The sequence below is a fragment of the Aquila chrysaetos genome, chromosome 4, assembly GCF_900496995.4.
Source record: "Aquila chrysaetos chrysaetos chromosome 4, bAquChr1.4, whole genome shotgun sequence".
Lineage (NCBI taxonomy): Eukaryota > Metazoa > Chordata > Aves > Accipitriformes > Accipitridae > Aquila > Aquila chrysaetos.
The window spans coordinates 38286634-38303978 of record NC_044007.1 but is presented as its reverse complement, the minus strand read 5'-3'; the positions used below and the strand labels follow the sequence as shown (position 1 = coordinate 38303978).

At 42.6% G+C, this 17345-nt stretch overlaps 1 protein-coding gene across 11 annotated transcripts in view; it reads left to right on the top strand.

Annotated features, from left to right (window-relative positions):
* The window catches only part of LOC115340635 (serine/threonine-protein kinase Sgk3), a 64819-nt gene that overhangs the window by 21478 nt on the left and 25996 nt on the right, over nucleotides 1–17345 (top strand). For 6 of the 11 annotated variants that reach the window (XM_030012537.2, XM_030012536.2, XM_030012528.2 and 3 more), the window contains one exon: nucleotides 10961–11166. In XM_030012537.2, the coding sequence (XP_029868397.1) occupies nucleotides 11089–11166 (78 nt within the window). In that variant the 5' untranslated portion in view covers nucleotides 10961–11088. Of the gene's footprint in view, nucleotides 1–2589; nucleotides 2708–3179; nucleotides 3249–3303; nucleotides 3432–3547; nucleotides 3617–7214; nucleotides 7375–10960; nucleotides 11167–17345 lie in introns of those variants that run through there. The other 5 variants (XM_041123212.1, XM_030012527.2, XM_030012534.2 and 2 more) reach the window with 5 other exon arrangements.

Sequence of the window (17345 nt, the reverse complement as noted above, 5' to 3'; positions counted from 1 at the left end):
AGCCGTGGTGTTGGTGTTTGAAGCTGACAGTGAAGTGATGATTTTGAGGTGCTACTCAGTTGACCCACCGTGTTTTAGCAGTAACTAAAAATACTGGACTGCGCTCGTCACGTGGTTTGAGCTGTGCTTGTTGTGTGAATATCTGAATATATACTAACGTATCACAGAATATACATACGGAACAGTGTTCACTAGCAAACCTCCTGGCTACGTTTAATCAAGTCGTCTGCATTCCTGCTTGTCTTTGTCTTTTACAATGTTTTTATACTGTATTTTTGTCTGTATGGTTCTCTTGAAGTTGTAGACTTTTGATCTTTGGTCAGGAACAAGGTTTTCTTACTAATTTAAGGACATTTTCAGTAAAAGCAGAACATAATAGTTCAGATTATTGCTACCTGCTCATACTGTGCTTGGAGAAACATGTTGAAGGTACCCTGCATTTCTGTGACCTCTTGCATTTGCAATGGGTTTAGATGGGCCCTTCATTTCTCTTGCCTTTTTTTTCCTTTCCACCCCCGCCACCCAGTCACTGGTATTCTTCAGCAAAGACTTTAAATAGTTGGGATGACAGCACAGTACGTGGATTTGTAACATTCTTTAGAAGTGAAGTACTGCAAAGCAGTGGAAGCGAGATTCTTAGTGTGTATTACTTGCCCAGGAAACATAAATGGGGAATGCAAGGGAGTTCCCAGGGTCAAAAATGTCAGAGCGAATGCTGACCTTTAGCTTCACTTAGAAGGCAAGTTGAGTTCCATGTGTTTCTGTGTGTGCTACGCAGTTAACCACCAGGTATCCACATTGACTTGAGAATATTAGCCTTTAAAACTCATCAAGCAAATCTGTAAATTAGGATTTATTTAAATTCTAGGACCTTAACAGTGTTTTGCATAGTATGATGCACTAGGCGGATGAACATGCTGTGGAATTCATTCAGGCAAATTACAATTTCAGGATATGTATCATGTTGCTGCTCTCTAATTACTTAAGATAGAGCACAGGTGCAGAATAGTGAGAACTACATAAAATTAACCAGTTGACAGCCCAGTCTTCAGGGAGTTTCTAACTGTGAGAAAGGACAAATAGCCATTCTTTAGTCAAAGGTTTAGGGCTTAGACTGTGTGGCCAGGTAGACAGAGTTAAATTATCTCTAGGCCAGGGTCGTCATCTCTGCTTTCCTGGCCTGAGGCCCTTCTACTTACTGTAAATCAGTCCAGTGGCTCCGTTCAACTGCTCTGCTGACAAGTGAATGATTAACTGAAAACTATCAACCAGGCAGAAGATGAACACTGCTAAACAACTGTAGAGTAAAATAACTCTTAAATACAGATTACCTGATTAAATTATTTGCCAATAAGTTATTCTAACTGACTGAAGTTCAAAAGTATTCTCCTCTGGGGTTCACAACGAGATGTGCTAATGAAGTTTCTTTAAAAGCTCTCTATGAATGTAAGGCAAATACCTTGCCCGATCAGAACAAGCAAGAGAAGGCTGTTGCTACAATCCAGAGTATCTGGATTTAGCAGTGCCCACCTAAAAATACGAAACTCCAAAATCAGGAAAGGGCAGGTTAGGATGGGAAAATTCCTCATTTCTTCCTGTGTGGACTCTGCTGAAAGGGAAGCTTGTAATCCAGTTGACTTGTAGCTTGTATGTACACAGTTACAACACGCTAATCCAAACACTGATGTATTTTAAATAATGCCAGGCTGCTTCTCTGGTTTGTTTTTGGAGAGTGCTTGGATGACTGTCAGTGTCTGACACATGAGTGTAGTATTATGCAGGAATACTTCTGCAGCAGGAATGTTCAGAAACAGGATCTCCCGAATCACTACTTGCCAGATGCTTGCCAATACCTGTGACTGTTGAAATGAGCATCATCATGTCTCGTCAGGCCCAAATACAAGTCTTGTGAAGACACGCTTGTAGAACATGGGGCTTCTCCATAATCAATAGAACAACTTCCTGATGAAAACCTGTGGGTGTTTTGTGGCACCTAGGTGTTCACATCAGTTAAGACAGTGAAACGGGCTGTGGTATTTTCACACTTGCTCATTCTTTACACACCAGTTGAAATCCTGGGAATCATTTCAGGTATTCATATGGAGGAAGCTAAAATGGCATAGGCTTTTACCTCATCCCAAGTGTTAACATTTGCATTAGGTATTCTTTGCCTCTTAAGCCTTGTCTGAATGATGAACATACACGTTTAGAGACCACAGCAGATCCTCAATAAACAGGAGCTTTTAACTTAATGGGTGCGGTGGTCTGTCCTGTTAAACAGAAACCATGCCGACTCCTGGCAGTCCTGCACTTTTACATCTAGTTAACAAAAAAAAAGCAGAAGTGATACTGCCATTGAAAGAGCTTTTTTCTGGAATTTATATTTTTGTAACTGTTCTGTGGCCTCAGTCTGCTCAGGAAAAACTTACCAAGTTAGTTATACTTTGTTTTAAGAGGTCTAGTTGAATTTTAACTGGGGTATTGAAACTTACCCTCTAATTTCAGAGGGTGCAGAAACAGTTCTCTAAATAGTGCTAGATATTATACAAACCTACCTCATTTTTGTGCGTTATTCCTTCCGCACATACAGAAGAAGGGGGAGAACTTTCATTACAGCAGCTGGTTGGTTTAATGATGGCCTTGCCAGGGGATTGTGGGCACCCCTAAATGCACTGAGGAGTTAAACTGAAACCCCTCTTGTGAGCAGGTTTGGTTTTGTTTTGGGTTTTTTTTTTTTTAGATTATTTTTACCAGAGTGGCGGCTTTGCCACGACGCTGCTGATTTTCCAGAGTTTCTGCGGGGAGCCGCCCAGCAAAAGCGGGAACATCCCCCGGGAGCTGCGGGGCGGAGGACGGAACTTTTTTTTTTTTTTTTTTAAAGTTTTTTCTAAAAAGGGGGTGGGGAAGGAGAGCTCCCCTCTCGGCCCGGGACGGGGTCCGGGCCCCGCCGAGGGCCCGGGGGTGGCGGCGGGGCAGCGGCCGGCGGAGGGCCGGGCCGGGCCGGGCCGGGGCCGCGCCGCGCCACGCCCGGGCCGCAGCCTGGCGCCGCGGGGGCGGAGGGGCGCGAGAGGGCGGCCGCGGCCGGGCGCCGGCCCCGCGGGCGCGTCCGTGGGTGGGCCGGGGCGGCTCGCTCTCGCCTCCGCACGCCACAGGCGGGGTCGGCGCCGCCCTCGCTGTCCGGCGGAGGAAGTTAATGGGGGGTTAATGTTCCTCCCGCCCCCCTCCGGAGCGGCGGCCGCACGTGCGGGGTGGGTGCGTGCGCGGGCGGGCGGAGGGAGGGAGCGAGCGAGCCGCGTGCGCCGCCGTTGCCGCTCGGCGGGGCGGTGAGGCGAGGCGACCCGCCCGCCCGCCGGGCGCTCATCCCGCGGCGGCGCTGGCCTCCTCTCCTCGGCGGAGCCGCCTTTCGCCTTTTCTCGTCGTTGGGGCCGAGAGTGCGTCAGCCTGCGGGGTTCCGGGGGCGGGCGCGGGGCGGCGGGACGCCGCCGGGCAGGGGGTGGCCGCGCGGGGGAGCGGCGGCGGCGGCGGGGGCAGCCGTGGGGCGCCGCTGGAGCGGGCATGTGACACGTTTGTAACTTCCTAGAAATAAGGGAGCGGAGAAATGGTTGTTGGGGTGAAGGTGAGCGGCGTGGTTTCGTTCCCGAGCTACGGGAAGTGCAGCGGAGCCGGTGGCCTCGGTTGTGAGGGAGGGAGGCGGGCAGGCAGGCGCGGGTCCGTTGTACGTGATGCGCTTCTCTGCCCGTCGTTCGGCGAGGGGTATATGCCCGAGGGCGTTACCTGTGCGGTGTTCGCTCTCCGTTCTCCCGGGGGTTTGCAGCCGGCGCGTAGCTGGTGTTTTGGAAGAGCGCAGCGAAGCTGAGGGAGAATACCACTGAGGTCCTGTCTGGAAAAACTAAAGCTTTTTAGGCAATGCTGCCTTGCAGGGATTCAGGTACCCTTGAGGAATTTAATTTTGTGGAGGTTAGTTAAAAGGCAAGTAGTAAAGTATCAAGGCTAAAGCTCTTCTGACAGCTCGTCTCTTTTTAACATTGGTAGGAATTTTCCTTCTCTAGCAGCTCTTAAAGGTGTAACTGTTCCGCTTCTAGATGTGCGGTACTTTTGCAGTATGGAATGTTCATTTCTTATTCCCCTTTAAACTTCAGATACGTTTTCTTGCTGGTACTGCATTTCGTTTCAACGCGGTAATGTCACTTGAATGCCGTTATGGTTCTTCCAGTTACTTGGCACTGAAGATTTCTATGAATATCACTTGCTACAGTACTCTTGTAGCTAAGTTTTGGTTTGTTTTTTTTTTAATTCCTTTCAAGCATATATGAAGTTTGTTTATAGACTTATGCAGAATGAATCTGTATTTTTAAAGGCTGCTGTTATTCCATTTTGGGTTCTTTTGATGTTAGTGCTGTTTCACTCTGAGTGTCTGAATACAATTCTGATTTTTTTTTTTTGTCTTCACCTGCACACCAGTCTCTTCAATGACTGTAATATGAACTAATGATAAAAAAGGAAAGTGTGTATGGAGGAGTGTTTTCCTGAAGGCTTTAAGATACTTTAGATTTCAGGAAAAAATGTTATTAGCTTTTGGAAGGCATTTTGGAAAATTCACTGTTAATGTTGTCAAGGTAGTCTCCATGCGTACTATTTCTAATAAAGCTAGAAAACTGACCTATTTTTTAAAAGATATTTTGAGATACTCATTTAGGTCAGAAATACAGCATGTTTAACTTGCACACGTCACTAAGAAGTACTGGTTGTTTTAACAACCTTAACAATTTTAAAGCTGAAGAAGTAGTCACTAGTGGTTACGTGATGATGATGAATTGTGTTAAAACTGCTTTCCAACCTTAATTCCCACCTTTGATTGTAAATTACAGCCTCACCACATCTGACGTTACTGCACCAAATTCTGTTACACGTGCATAAACAACTGTTCTCTGAATCCTTGTAGAATTGAAACACCACCTTATTCTCTGTGGAGCACTGAAATATGTGAGAGGTCAATGTATGCTCCTACCTGGAAGAGTTTGTAAACTTGAAGAATGGACATAAAATACTAGCTGTAGTTGTACTGATGTAACATGAGGAATCGAGTGCTGGTGAACTGGGCATGCAATTTGGATATTGCTAAAGGCCATTTCTCTTATTTGCCTTTTATACTCCAATATTTAAGTTGTAGCCTTTGCATTATCCAACAGCTTTATGGTTCTATGCAGCTGTGAATTCAGTAGAGCACAGACTTCAAAAGTGTGTTTTCTGGTTTGTGAACTGTAGCTTGGATTTACATATTTCATTATTTTAAAATCCAGATATATTCTGTTGTATGGATTTTACCCTTTTGCCAATTACAGTACATAAAATCCAGTAGCTTTCTCCATGTTTGATGCATTAGCAATAACATCAATCTTAAGTAGATGAGAATTCTTTTTACGTAATGAAACAGAGGGAAAACAGTTGGTGACTTTCGTTGAAGGTCATGTAAAAAAATGGGCAGTATATCTGGAATTGAAATTTGGGGTTCTCGCTTAATTTTTGTCAAGAAGGACAAAATGAGGCTGGGATTATTTGCTTTGTGTTCACTGAAGTCTGACTGCCCTCTTATGTAGAACTGACTATGTTGCAAGTGACTGGTATCAGCTGTCTGTAAGACCTCTTGAAAGTAGCTCACAGTCCTGTTGCTACAACTTTTGATCTGTGCTATCCTGAGGCATCTACATTTAATTTTAATTGGGCATGGTGTGTAGGAAGGCTGAGGAAGCACGCCAAGAAATGTGCACATAGCAAGTGTAATGCAAACTAGATATTTTTTTATGTGCTCTGCTGTTTGTGCAAGTCATACCGTCTGAGGCACATAGTGACCTTTCCAGATACTGTGGACATAGGTCCATAATAATTTCATCTTTAGTCTGTGTTCAGGATTGAAAGACATCTGCCTCTTGTTGGCAGTATCTGTTCTTCAGACACATTTTATTACTCAGGGTTTGCTTACCACAGCAAAGAAGCTGTATTCAGTCATGTAATAAACATGAATGCAAATAGATCCAGTCCAAGCCACGAATTTTCTTATATGCCAGTTAGAGTAATTTACTGGAGCTTATTTTGGGTGGTGGGGCAGAAGAGATGTTCTTGGGTGCAGTAGAATCATGGGAGGGAAATGTTTGCCTCTATGAAATTTACTTTGGAGAAGTCAGGCAAAACACCAGTTACTTATTTCTTTCCCTTGGTTGAGTTTTCACTTTATCTGCAATCCTTTTCTACAAGTAGAAAGAATCAGTTGAATTGGACTTTGCCCACATTGCTGCAGAGTAGTGGCTTGCTTTCCATAGTGATGCTAGTAGAGATTTTTATTTTTTTTAAAAAAAAGCAAGGTAGTGGGTGGGTGTGTGAACAGGGAGCAGGCTTTTTCGTTTATACCAATGGGTGAATACTCAATTCTCAAATTGTAGTTAGAAGGGAGTGTGGAGATAAGCCAAGGATTGGCCAGAGTATTTTGGTTAGCCGTCTCCTTTTTCTTCAGCAGGAGTATTTCTAGAGGTCTACACTGGTATTTAGTGTTCCTGTATTAAAAATCATATGTATGTGGTATTTAAAAGGATGCCCTATGTGAAACCTGTTTTCTTCAGAACCTAGTTATTCAACAGCTTCTGGCCATCCATCTCTCTTTCCAGATTTAGTGATCTGTGTTTTGCTTTTGACTCTGAAGCACGTGACTTCTCCTACAGTCCCTGGCTCTCCTTATCCTTTGTTTCTGTCGCATCGGATTCTGAATATCTTGTCTCCCACTTCCTGTGTGTCAGCAGCCTGTCTGGTAACAAGAGAGTGGGACGCTCTATTTCATAATACAGCATTTGAGAAAAAGCTGACTTTCTGGGCTTTCTCAAAGATTGTGTAATGTCCAGTGATATGTTGAGTCATTATCAGGATATTTGTGGAGAAGACTGAGGAAGTGATGAAAAGCATGCCAAAGATGATACTTTCTCTCAAGTAAGAGGAAATAGAGTAATCTTTATAGTGAATAATAGATTGTCTCCTGTGCGTTGCTTTCTGTTTCTGCATATGCAGGTTCCTTCCGTAATTGGAATCACACTCAGGTGGGATTTTCAGCACCTGGTTTTGCTGGTGACTCAGTCCTAGAGTAAGTCTTTCTAGGTGGATGATTAGTGTATAGGGAAATGCCTGTTCTGTTCCAATGGGTGAGTATGGATCCTGGTGATTCTTCCAAGCGTGCTTGAAGGGAGACTGTCTTTGGGGTTTTTTGACTGTTCTTGTCTCTGCTTCCCTTGTGTTACTCAAAGAGTCGGAGTGAGTATGATAGCTGATTTGCACTGGTCTTAGAGGCATTTAAGGCAGTTTAGCCACAGCTGGAGAATACTCACCCAGCAGGTGAGTACATAGGTTCGTAGTCTAGTTTTGAACATTCTTGGCAGAGAGAGACTCGTAAGCACCCAGAACAAGGGTCTTTGGTTATACAGTGGTATCATCTTCAGGGCATTATAATTTAAAAAAAGAAAAGAAAGTGTTTCAGTACAAAATAAAACAATCTGATTAAACTTCAGAAACCTTTTCCAGTACAGTTTGAGCCTAGCTTATGTAGAAAGGAGTAAAAGGAGGTTGCTGTGTATCACTACACTGCATAATGTTTGCCTGTTGTGTGTAGCTATTGCTACATGTTGCACAAAATACTTTATTGTAATGCATTCAGAAAATTCTTCATTTGTGGGTATAGTAGATCTATGTATGTTCTCATAGTGTCAGGGTTCTGTTATTGTCATGCTCTTACTTCACCAGAGGCAAGTGTCAGCCTGAAATTTGACATTGTTATGGCTTCCTGCAGGAAACAGTGAAAATACTGCTTGCTTTTTGACAGCCACCGTGGAGGAATGGACAGTGTAGCTGCTGATAGGCTTGAAACTTTGCCAGAAGGGTGCGTGACTTCTGTTCTCTTCTAACACATTTCTCTGTGCCTTCCCCTGTTCCAGGCCTAGATACTGTAGCAACTTAAAAGTTTTAGCTGTTTCTGGACAACACTGGTCTCAGTGTTACCCTGTCTTGCATTATCTACATATTCTTTCACTAGTGCCCAAGTATGATTTAAGGGGATTTATTTTGCTACCTGGTTTTCTAAAGTTCCTTTTCCTTTCTGCCTGTTATCAAAGTTGAGGCCAGGGGCTACTTTTTCTTAGTTACGGGAAAAGCTATAACCAAAGGCAGAGACTTCTCAACTGACAGTGTCTGTTAAATTCACTTGTATGTGGCAACCCTCAAGACCCTGCAGTTTGCACTTTTGAAGCTGTGGATGAAAATATCTCTACTGTTTGCTCTCTGTTATTATTACTTCATGTAGTTACCACAGCATTAGTGGTTTTACCTGCTACTAAAACTACAGCTGTGTTCTTAAACTACAGCATGGCAAACATTAAGGCAAATTTATCCCTATTTCTACAGTCAGACCTACAGTTCAGCTATGAGAAGCTCTCAAGAGCTGATATGCTCATGGCAAATAGAAATTGAAAGAAAGCTCTGATCCTCTGGAGCTTAGTGGCAAACTGAAAATGCATTTCTCCCAAGTTTGTCGGTTCAGTTTACTGTTGGTGACCCAGGCACAACTCAGAGGAGATGCCTCAGGGAAAGAAAATAATCACAGCCAGTGATCTTCCAGGCAGCTTGAAGGTACACGAACACTGTAGTTTCAGCTTCTCAGATGATTTATTCTTCTTCTCCCCAGTAAGATGAATAAACTCTTCCTGAATTAATCTGGGTGACACTTCCTCCTTTTGTTTTCCTTAGATCTTTCAATTTCAGATCTGGAATAAAGCTCAGTCTTACAAGTGATATTCTTTGGACTACAGCTTTTAATCCATACTGCTCCTGTACTGGTATTTAAAAGTATGACACACAGAATAAAAAATGAAAGGGATGAGAGAAGTACAGCCTATATTGTCAGACTCAGTGCAAGCACGTTAGGAACCTTTGTAATGAATGTCAGTTTACAAGAGGAGAAAGACGGTGAGTGATATTAGTCAGGGAACACCTAATCCGTTTTAAAGCTTTACTTGTTTTTCTGTGACGAGCAGGAAGACAGATAAATGCAGGGACTTGTGCTCAGTTTCTGGCACTGGACCTGAAGTGGCTAAAGATTGACATAAGTGGTTAGTAAAGTCTAAGCTTAGTGAAACACTTACTGAAAGTGGTGCCTATTGACTGTTTTAGTGGACCTCTTATGATGGAGAAGAGCACAGTTAACCTTTAGATCTTAATTTTAGTGTGTGGCAATGGGTGAAGAACAGTCTTAATCCCATGCCAGTATAAAATTGTGGAAAATGGAAACTGTGCCTTGTAATAAAGCTTTTAACAGTGGCTTGCTAAAGGAAAAGAGAAACCAATTTGAAACTCAAAGTCTGTGTAACTGACTTAGATGAGCTGTGTTATAGTCAAATGGGGGGGGGGTAGGGGGGGAGCTTAACCCTGCTCAACCCTGTAATTACCTAATCAGTGAAGTAGAGAACAATCAAATTAAGGTAAATGCAGATGTAACTAAAATAATTCTCTGAATATGTTGCAGTATGGATGATCTATCACTTAGCTGTGGTTACAGTGGTTTCAAACGCTGCTTTTTGTTTGAAGTCACCAGATAGATCTTTGAAAATTACTTGATTTTAAATGGCTACAGGAGGAATAAAAACATGAAGTTTGAACCAGAGAGATGATTCGGCTTTTGAGAACAAGAAAAATAGTCAACTGACTGACTGAGACTAGTTGGGTATCAAGCACAAATCTTTTCACTGGATTCCAGGGGCTTTGGCCTTTATGCCAACATAAATATGGGTGTCTCTCTAATAGCAGAATTGCACTGGATTAGTTTGTGCTTTTTGGAAATTTATGATATGAAATATACAGCTCACTTTTATACTTCCCTGTTTTAAGAAAATAGGGAGTTAAATGTTGGACTGGGCGTTCCTTTTTCCTCCGGGTGTTTTGAAGAGAACTGAGGTCTCCTCTTTCTAAAATTTTTTCTCATGTTTGTAAGTTGGTCACATAGCGTTCTAAAAGCTGAGCTGCTTTCACTAAAACACTTCAGATGGCCGTGCAGGCCTGAACAGAGGGTTGTAGCTACGTAGCCTTAATATTGGCTGCTCTTAGACAGTGCTAAAGTTCCTGTTGTTTGCAGTGGGGTCCAGTAAACAATTTGCTTGTGCTCAAGACAGGTGTGGAGGATACTGTCCCCTAGTGAGTGAAGAGGCATCTAGTTAATGCTAAGCTTTCTGCCTTTTTGATGGCTTTATCCAGTCTCTTGTCTTGTGCCCTTCTCAAGTTCTGCAGGGAAGCTAACTGTTCTACTGAAGGGTATGGACAACCTTACTGTTCTGCTAAACACAAAGTATGTCAAGTATGGAGGAAGAGGGGGCAGAGAAGGTAAATATTCAGGCAGACACATGATGCTACCCATGTCCCTCTCTAAAATTCACATGAAAAATTATTTTTTCTCATGTTGTCTTTCATCTCTGATGTGATAATTAAATGCACTCAGCATGTTCTGACAAATCTGAAATGCCCTCTGGTACAGATTCATGCAGTTGAAAACCCTTGTTTTTGAAATAAACTGTTCCAAATGTACATGTTAGTGGCTTTTCTCAGGTGTCTGATACCAAGTTGTCATCTTTATTATTTCTCCGTGCTCTATCTTTGTTCCTTCAAAGTATTGTCTGTAGTGGGCCCAAATCTGTTTCCAGTATGTCCACACAACTCAGCAAATTTTTGGGTTGCACTTGTGTCCTTAGAGAATGTGAGTGATTTCAGTGAAACAACGAAGGACCACAAGTATGAAACAGTGTGCAAGATTGTAATGATTATGGCTGTATGTGTGCATATTAAAGTGCATTTCCTGCCAGGAAGAGTTCTTGTCACACAGGTTTTAGCACTGTGAGTTAAGTGTTCCTGTACTTAATTTTCCTTTTATGTTCACTTTAAGATTACATGATGGAATTCACATTTTCTCAAGAAAAGCTTCGTATCTTGGATCAATACCGTTGAAGAGATCTTCTGATTGCAAGACCCGAAGCAGGGTCCTGTAACAAATTTGTCAAAAGGACACGTACAATGGATCTCAAAGAAAGCTGCCCAAGTGTTAGCATTCCCAGCTCTGATGAACACAGAGAGAAGAAAAAAAGATTTACTGTAAGTATGTAAGGGTGTGAGCACTGTAGGCAAATTCATAGGCTATTAGTGCCTAGAACTGCTACTTTCTTTTTCTTACTAGTAAGCTTGGTATTATTTTCAACAGGTTTATGGAAATCTGTTCACTTGCTCTTGTGAGTACTGGCCATAGTCCAGTGTGAGAAGTTGTGAATGTTTTACAGTGTTTAACTGTGTTGCTTTCTGCAAAAACGATTTGGCTTTACAATTTTCTGGTATTTTTACCCCAAATAGCAGCATTTTTTCATATAAAATACTTTAGTGTCCAAATGTAGGGATAATGTTTTGATACTGAATCAGATGAAGATTTGTCATCCTACATGACTTTTCATAAAAACATTTATTTTGTAAAGGAGTAAAGTGTGGGTTTGGTTTTGGTTGGGTTTTTTTGTTTTGTTTTGTTTTTTTTAATGGCCATTTTTTTCAGAGATATCCTATTATACTTTTACAATTTTTTGTGTAAAAGAAAAAATAATACAAACCATCAAATTTCTGAAAGACCTTTTTTCTGCCTCCCTTCCTATTTTCTGATTCTAATGCCTATGAGTTTTTTTCTGTCCTGTTCCCATTACCACTCCTTGTCATTCCCCTCTCCCTTCCTTTTTTGGCTTCCCAATTTGACTTGCTTTCTAGAAATAGTCTTACAATTCTGGGGGGAAACTCTTTGCATTGCATACTGAAAAATAGTGTGGCATGGATTTTTGTTTTGCTTATTTGTATGCTAGGGTATAAAGTCAGCATCATAATACTTCCTTTAAAAAGCTCAAACTATTTCATTGGTCTTGTGCAACTTCCTCTAAGCTGCTGGGGGGTTTTTTTATTTTGTTTTTTGGGGTTTTTTTTGTTTGTTTGTTGGGTTTTTTTTGGAGTGAATTAGTCACTTTTCATATGTGGAATGCAAACACCCTTAGACTGAGTTGCTCTCTGAAGAGTACAACAAAACACAGATTTGAATTACATATCTGCCTTTCCTCTTCACCTCTCTTCCTCGGAGAACAACAATGCTGTTTGATTCTACAAGTGTATCATGATGTAATTTGGGGAAGGAATGTGCTGGTAAAGGGAACAAGCAAAAGAGAACTTTACTAATACTTTAAACTGCTGCATGCATGTGAAACTCAAATGAGCAGGAAAAACTTCCTGAAAATCTAAACGTCAGCAAAACAGGTTTGTTTTATTGCCTTGGTGCTGGCAGTTCTGCTGTTAAAATGTGCCAGTGTGGTACATTTGTGTTACATACTGGTGTTGTGATTTCCAGGTAATTTTACCTAAAGATCTGTGTGACAACCTTAGCAAGTTAAAGGCACTTTCTTTGGGTGTGCCCTTTAGAAAGCTGTACAAGCAAGAGTGTAGGAAACTTCAGAAATTGGGGGTTGAGCAGGGGGAAGAAGGAATGTAACCCAGCTTGCGCTGTGTGGAGGTACACTTTTGTCTTGGTAGCTTCTGCTTTCTGCATCAGGAAATAATTAGCAGCTTGACAAGAACTGCTTTTCACAACCAAGCTTTTGAGCATTATTGCATTTATTTTAGGATTTGATAACAGAAGTGAGGGTCACACTAAACTTCATGGTAGGAACTGGAATTCCAGCATGTGTCTGTCAGTGCTTTTATTCTGTCTCCTCTTCTGTAGCTGTGTTGTAATGACTGGAGCCTGTCAGTACTGCTTTTGGAGGGGAGCAAGAGAGGGGTGTAGGGAGAAGCAGTTCTTAACAAACCTGTGGTAGTTACAGCTGTCTATTTCTGATGGCAGTATTAGTGCCATTTCCATAAACAGCAGTAAGAACCTTGGGGTGAAAGGAAAGGTTAAAATGATAAAGGCTAGGAAAGACTTCAGGTGACTGTTTTGTATAATCTGCACCTTCCTGTCACTTACAGCATATATCACTACTGCTGCTGAGACTACTCTAGAATCTTGCTGGTCTGAATAGAAACTGAATTCCAGCTCAAACCTTAGAGTGGCTCACTTAATGCTGGCATGGAAACAAGATGACTATGTGCAACTTAGCTTTTACTAGCTTTTCTTTTTCCCCTCACACTTGCCCTGATGAAGCATTTTTAAAAATAATCATGTATCTGTGCAGTCCTCATTCTGATAAGTCAAACTTTTCAGTTTTGTCTTTGGAAATGAAATCTTTATACCTCCTGAGCATTTTCATAACCTTTTATTGAATATTTGATTTGTTTTTGTTAATATATCAAATGTATGCAGTATTTTATTACCAATATTTTTTTTCTTGATAAATAATTTTGTGTTTGAATTTTTCAGGCATTTTGGTAGGGAAGTTTTTTTGCTTCCACTGAATTCATGGTAACCAGCCTGTATGTATATCCACTCTAGTTCTCTGTCCTCCCTTTTTCTGAAGATTGAGCATTCACTTTCTTCATAAAAATAGCAAAATACTTGCTTGTTTTGGACCATATCTAGGCTATATTAATTTCTATTCTGTCCTTACGTATAGTGAGCCATTCTTTTGCCTGTTTTGCCAAATAGCTTTGTTTTGGATTTCTCACTTTTATCCCTATGCTGTTTAATGTCTGAGGCTTAATTTTCTCTTCTGACCTGTTCTTTTCTCCCTTCACACCCCCATCATATACAGGCTTATTAAGAAATCTCTTTCAAGGGTGCTGTTTGTCTGATTAAATTTGGAAACCTTGTCTCAGACCTGTGACGTATAATACTAATCCCCAGCCCTGTGGAAATTGTGGAGTTGTTTTTTTTATTTTGTTGACACTTAATAAATAGTTTCCTTACTTTCTCAATGGTTGCTCTCTTGAAATTGGAAAACAGCCTACCTTTTTACTTATCTTTGTTTAATACAAATTGAATGTTTAATCCAGGAGCATGAGCTACCAAACCAGAGTTGAAGCCTTTTAATTTCAGTGACTTTTGTGAAGAAATTTATCACATCCAGAAATAGCTGGGCCCTATCCTGTCTGTATCTGGGAAGATAGTTTATGGTGATGATTGTGATGGTGATGTTTTCAGGAATTCTGTTTCTTTTTCTTCCTTTTTCCTTTCTCAAAGCTTTGTGTTATTTATCCACATGTTACAAGGTGTGGATGCATCTTACCTATGTTGTAGGAGTTTTCATCATAGAATCATAGAATGGTTTGAGTTGGAAGGGACCTTAAAGATCATCTAGTTCCAACCCCGCTGTCATGGGCAAGGGACACCTTCCACTAGACCAGGTTGCTCAAAGCCCCATCCAACCTGGCCTTGGAACACTTCCAGGGTTGGGACATCCTCAACCTCTCTGGGCGACCTGTTCCAGTGCCTCACCACCCTCACAGTGAAGAACTTCTTCCTTACATCCAATCTAAATCTCCCCTCTTTCAGTTTAAAGCCATTACCCCTTGTCCTGTCAAAGTCCCTCTCCGACTTTCTTGTAGGCCCCCTTTAGTTACTGGAAGGCTGCTATAAGGTCTTCCTGGAGCCTTCTCTTCTCCAGGCTGAACAACCCCAACTCTTTCAGCCTGTCTTCGTATGAGAGGTGTTCCAGCCCTCTGATCATTTTTGTGGCCCTCCTCTGGACCTGCTCCAACAGGTCCATGTCCTCCTTATGTTGGGGGCCCCACAGCTGAATGCAGTACTCCAGGTAGGGTCTCATGAGAGCAAAGGGGCAGAATCACTTCCCTCGACCTGCTGGTTAGGTTTCTTTCCTTGCAGCCCAGGATACGGTTGGCTTTCTAGGCTGCAAGTGTGCATTGCCAAGTCATGTTGAGCTTCTGGTCAACCAATGCCCCCATGTCCTTCTCTGCAGGACTGCTCTCAATCCATCCTCTGCCCAGCCTGTGTTTGTGCTTGGGATTGCTGCAACCCATGTGCAGGACCTTGCACTTGGCCTTGTTGAACTTGATGCAGTTTGCACAGGCCCACCTCTCAAGCCTGTCAAGGTCCCTCTGGATGGCACCCCTTCCCTCCAGCATGTTGACCGTGCCACACAGCTTGGTGTCATTGGCAAACTTGCTGAGGGTGCGCTCAATCCCACTGTCCGTGTCGCCAGCAAAGATGTTAAACAGCGCTGGCCCTAATACTGACCCCTGAGGAAAACCACTCGTCACTGGTCTCCGCTTGGACATCGAGCCGTTGACCCCAGCTCTTTGAGTGCAACCATCCAGCCAATTCCTTAGCCACCGAGTCGTTCATCTGTCAAATCCATGTCTCTCCAATTTAGAGACAAGGGTGTTTTGCAGGACAGTGTCAGCTGCTTTGCACAAGTACAGGCAGATGACATTTGTTGCTCTTCCCTTATCCACCAACACTGTAACCCTGTTGTAGAAGGCCACCATGTTTGTCAGGCACAATTTGCCCTTAATGAAGCCATGTTGGCTGTCACCAGTCACCTCCTTATTTTCCATGTGCCTTAGCATAGTTTCCAGGAGGATCTGCTCCATGATCTTGCTGAGCACAGAGGTGAGGCTGACTGGCCTGTAGTTCCCCGGGTCTTCCTTTTTTCCCTTTTTAAAAATGGGGGTTATGTTTCCCCTTTTCCAGTCAGTGGGAACTTCCCCGGTCTGCTACGACTTCTTAAACGTGATGGATAGTGGCTTAAGCACTTCATCTGCTGGTTCCCTCAGGACCTGTGGACTTGTGCACCTTCAGGTTCCTTAGATGGTCTTGAACCTGATCTTCTCCTACAGTGGGCAGTTCTTCATTTTCCCAGTCCCTGCCTTTGCCTTCTGTGACTTGAGCAGTGTGGCTGGAGCACTTGCGAGTGAAGACTGAGGCAAAAAGGTCATGGAGTACCTCAGCCTTCTCTACATCTTGGGTAACCAGGTCTCCCATTTCCTTCCAGAGAGTGCCCACGTTTTTTCTAGTCTTCCTTTTGTCAGCTACTAGTTTTGGTTTAGATTTAGAGTAATTCGATTTAAAAAGGTTATTATCTAAGTAAGGCTAGATTCCTTTCCCCACCTTTCTAGAGACAGGCATTGCACATCTGTCTAAATTATTACATAGGTGTAGCTGAGACTAGCAATACAGCACAAAGACATGTTATGTTTTTGGGTTTTACAAATTTCTTTATAGATATCATATGTGTTCTTACCTGTCAGTGCTTCCATAACTGTTGAACTTGCAGTTTCTCCTTTGTTGGGTATGCAAGAGCTTTGGTGATGGTGTGAACAGGATGACCTCATATGGGTTTTTATGCTGTCTCACGTAAAAAATGTTGACTGTGTCATTGTTCTGCAGCTAGCTACTGCGAGAGCAAAACTGTTTTAACTTCGAGGTTGCCAAGGAGGTAAATTGTCATTTTGAATCCTAAGTTATGCTTGCCTCTGCACTTTGCAGTCTATGCATTTTGTCCTGCTAATTTAAGTTGTCGTCCATGGCCTGCTTCTTAAGCTTGTTGGCATTGATCTGCCATGCATTCATGGGGAGTGAATTCATTGCTGTATAAGATACCTAGTTCAGGAGAACAGTACTTAAGTCTTTGCAGCTGAAGCTTTTGCTGTTTACAGTCTAGGGGGGCTCTAGAAGGTCTGTAGCTAGGTTTTATTCTAATGCTTGTTTAGCAGTATAAGGGAAAGCTAATTTTCTAAGAATAGTCTCATGAGCATCCTACTGGATGCTTCTCTACAGCCTCCTGTGTTCACTAAAGAAGACTGAGAGCTTATTTGAGCAGTTAACATAGCATGAATGCAGATCTCACGCTAAGGAACTGATGGTGGTGGCTGCCACTTCCACTGAGGGAGTTAAAAGGAGGGAAGTTGCTGTTGCAGGACAGAGGGACACTGGGGCATTGGTCCAGTTTTCTACATCAGGAGTTAGCAGCCTCCTGCACTTATTTCCTTGCTGTGCCCATCCTCTCCCCTGAAGGAATAGCCAGCCTCCTTCTGGAAGTACAAGAAGGTGAAGTGGGGTCAACTAGTTGCAGGAGAGACAGGAGAAGCCTGCTGGACAGCTGTCAACCAGATTTATGAAGCCAGGGATCAACAATCTGTCTAGTTACTGGAGTCTTCTGCTGCCATGGGATTTGAATGGCCAGAACTGGGCAGCAGGCTCCAGCTACGCCTCCCTTGATCCCAATGCTGTGTATTATGTAACCAGTGATGTATTTCAGCCACAGCAGCATTTTTTTTTCTCCCCTGAACAATTGTGTCATCTGCCAGGATCCTGACTATAATATGTATTCAAGATGTTGCAAGGAACAGTTATCTTT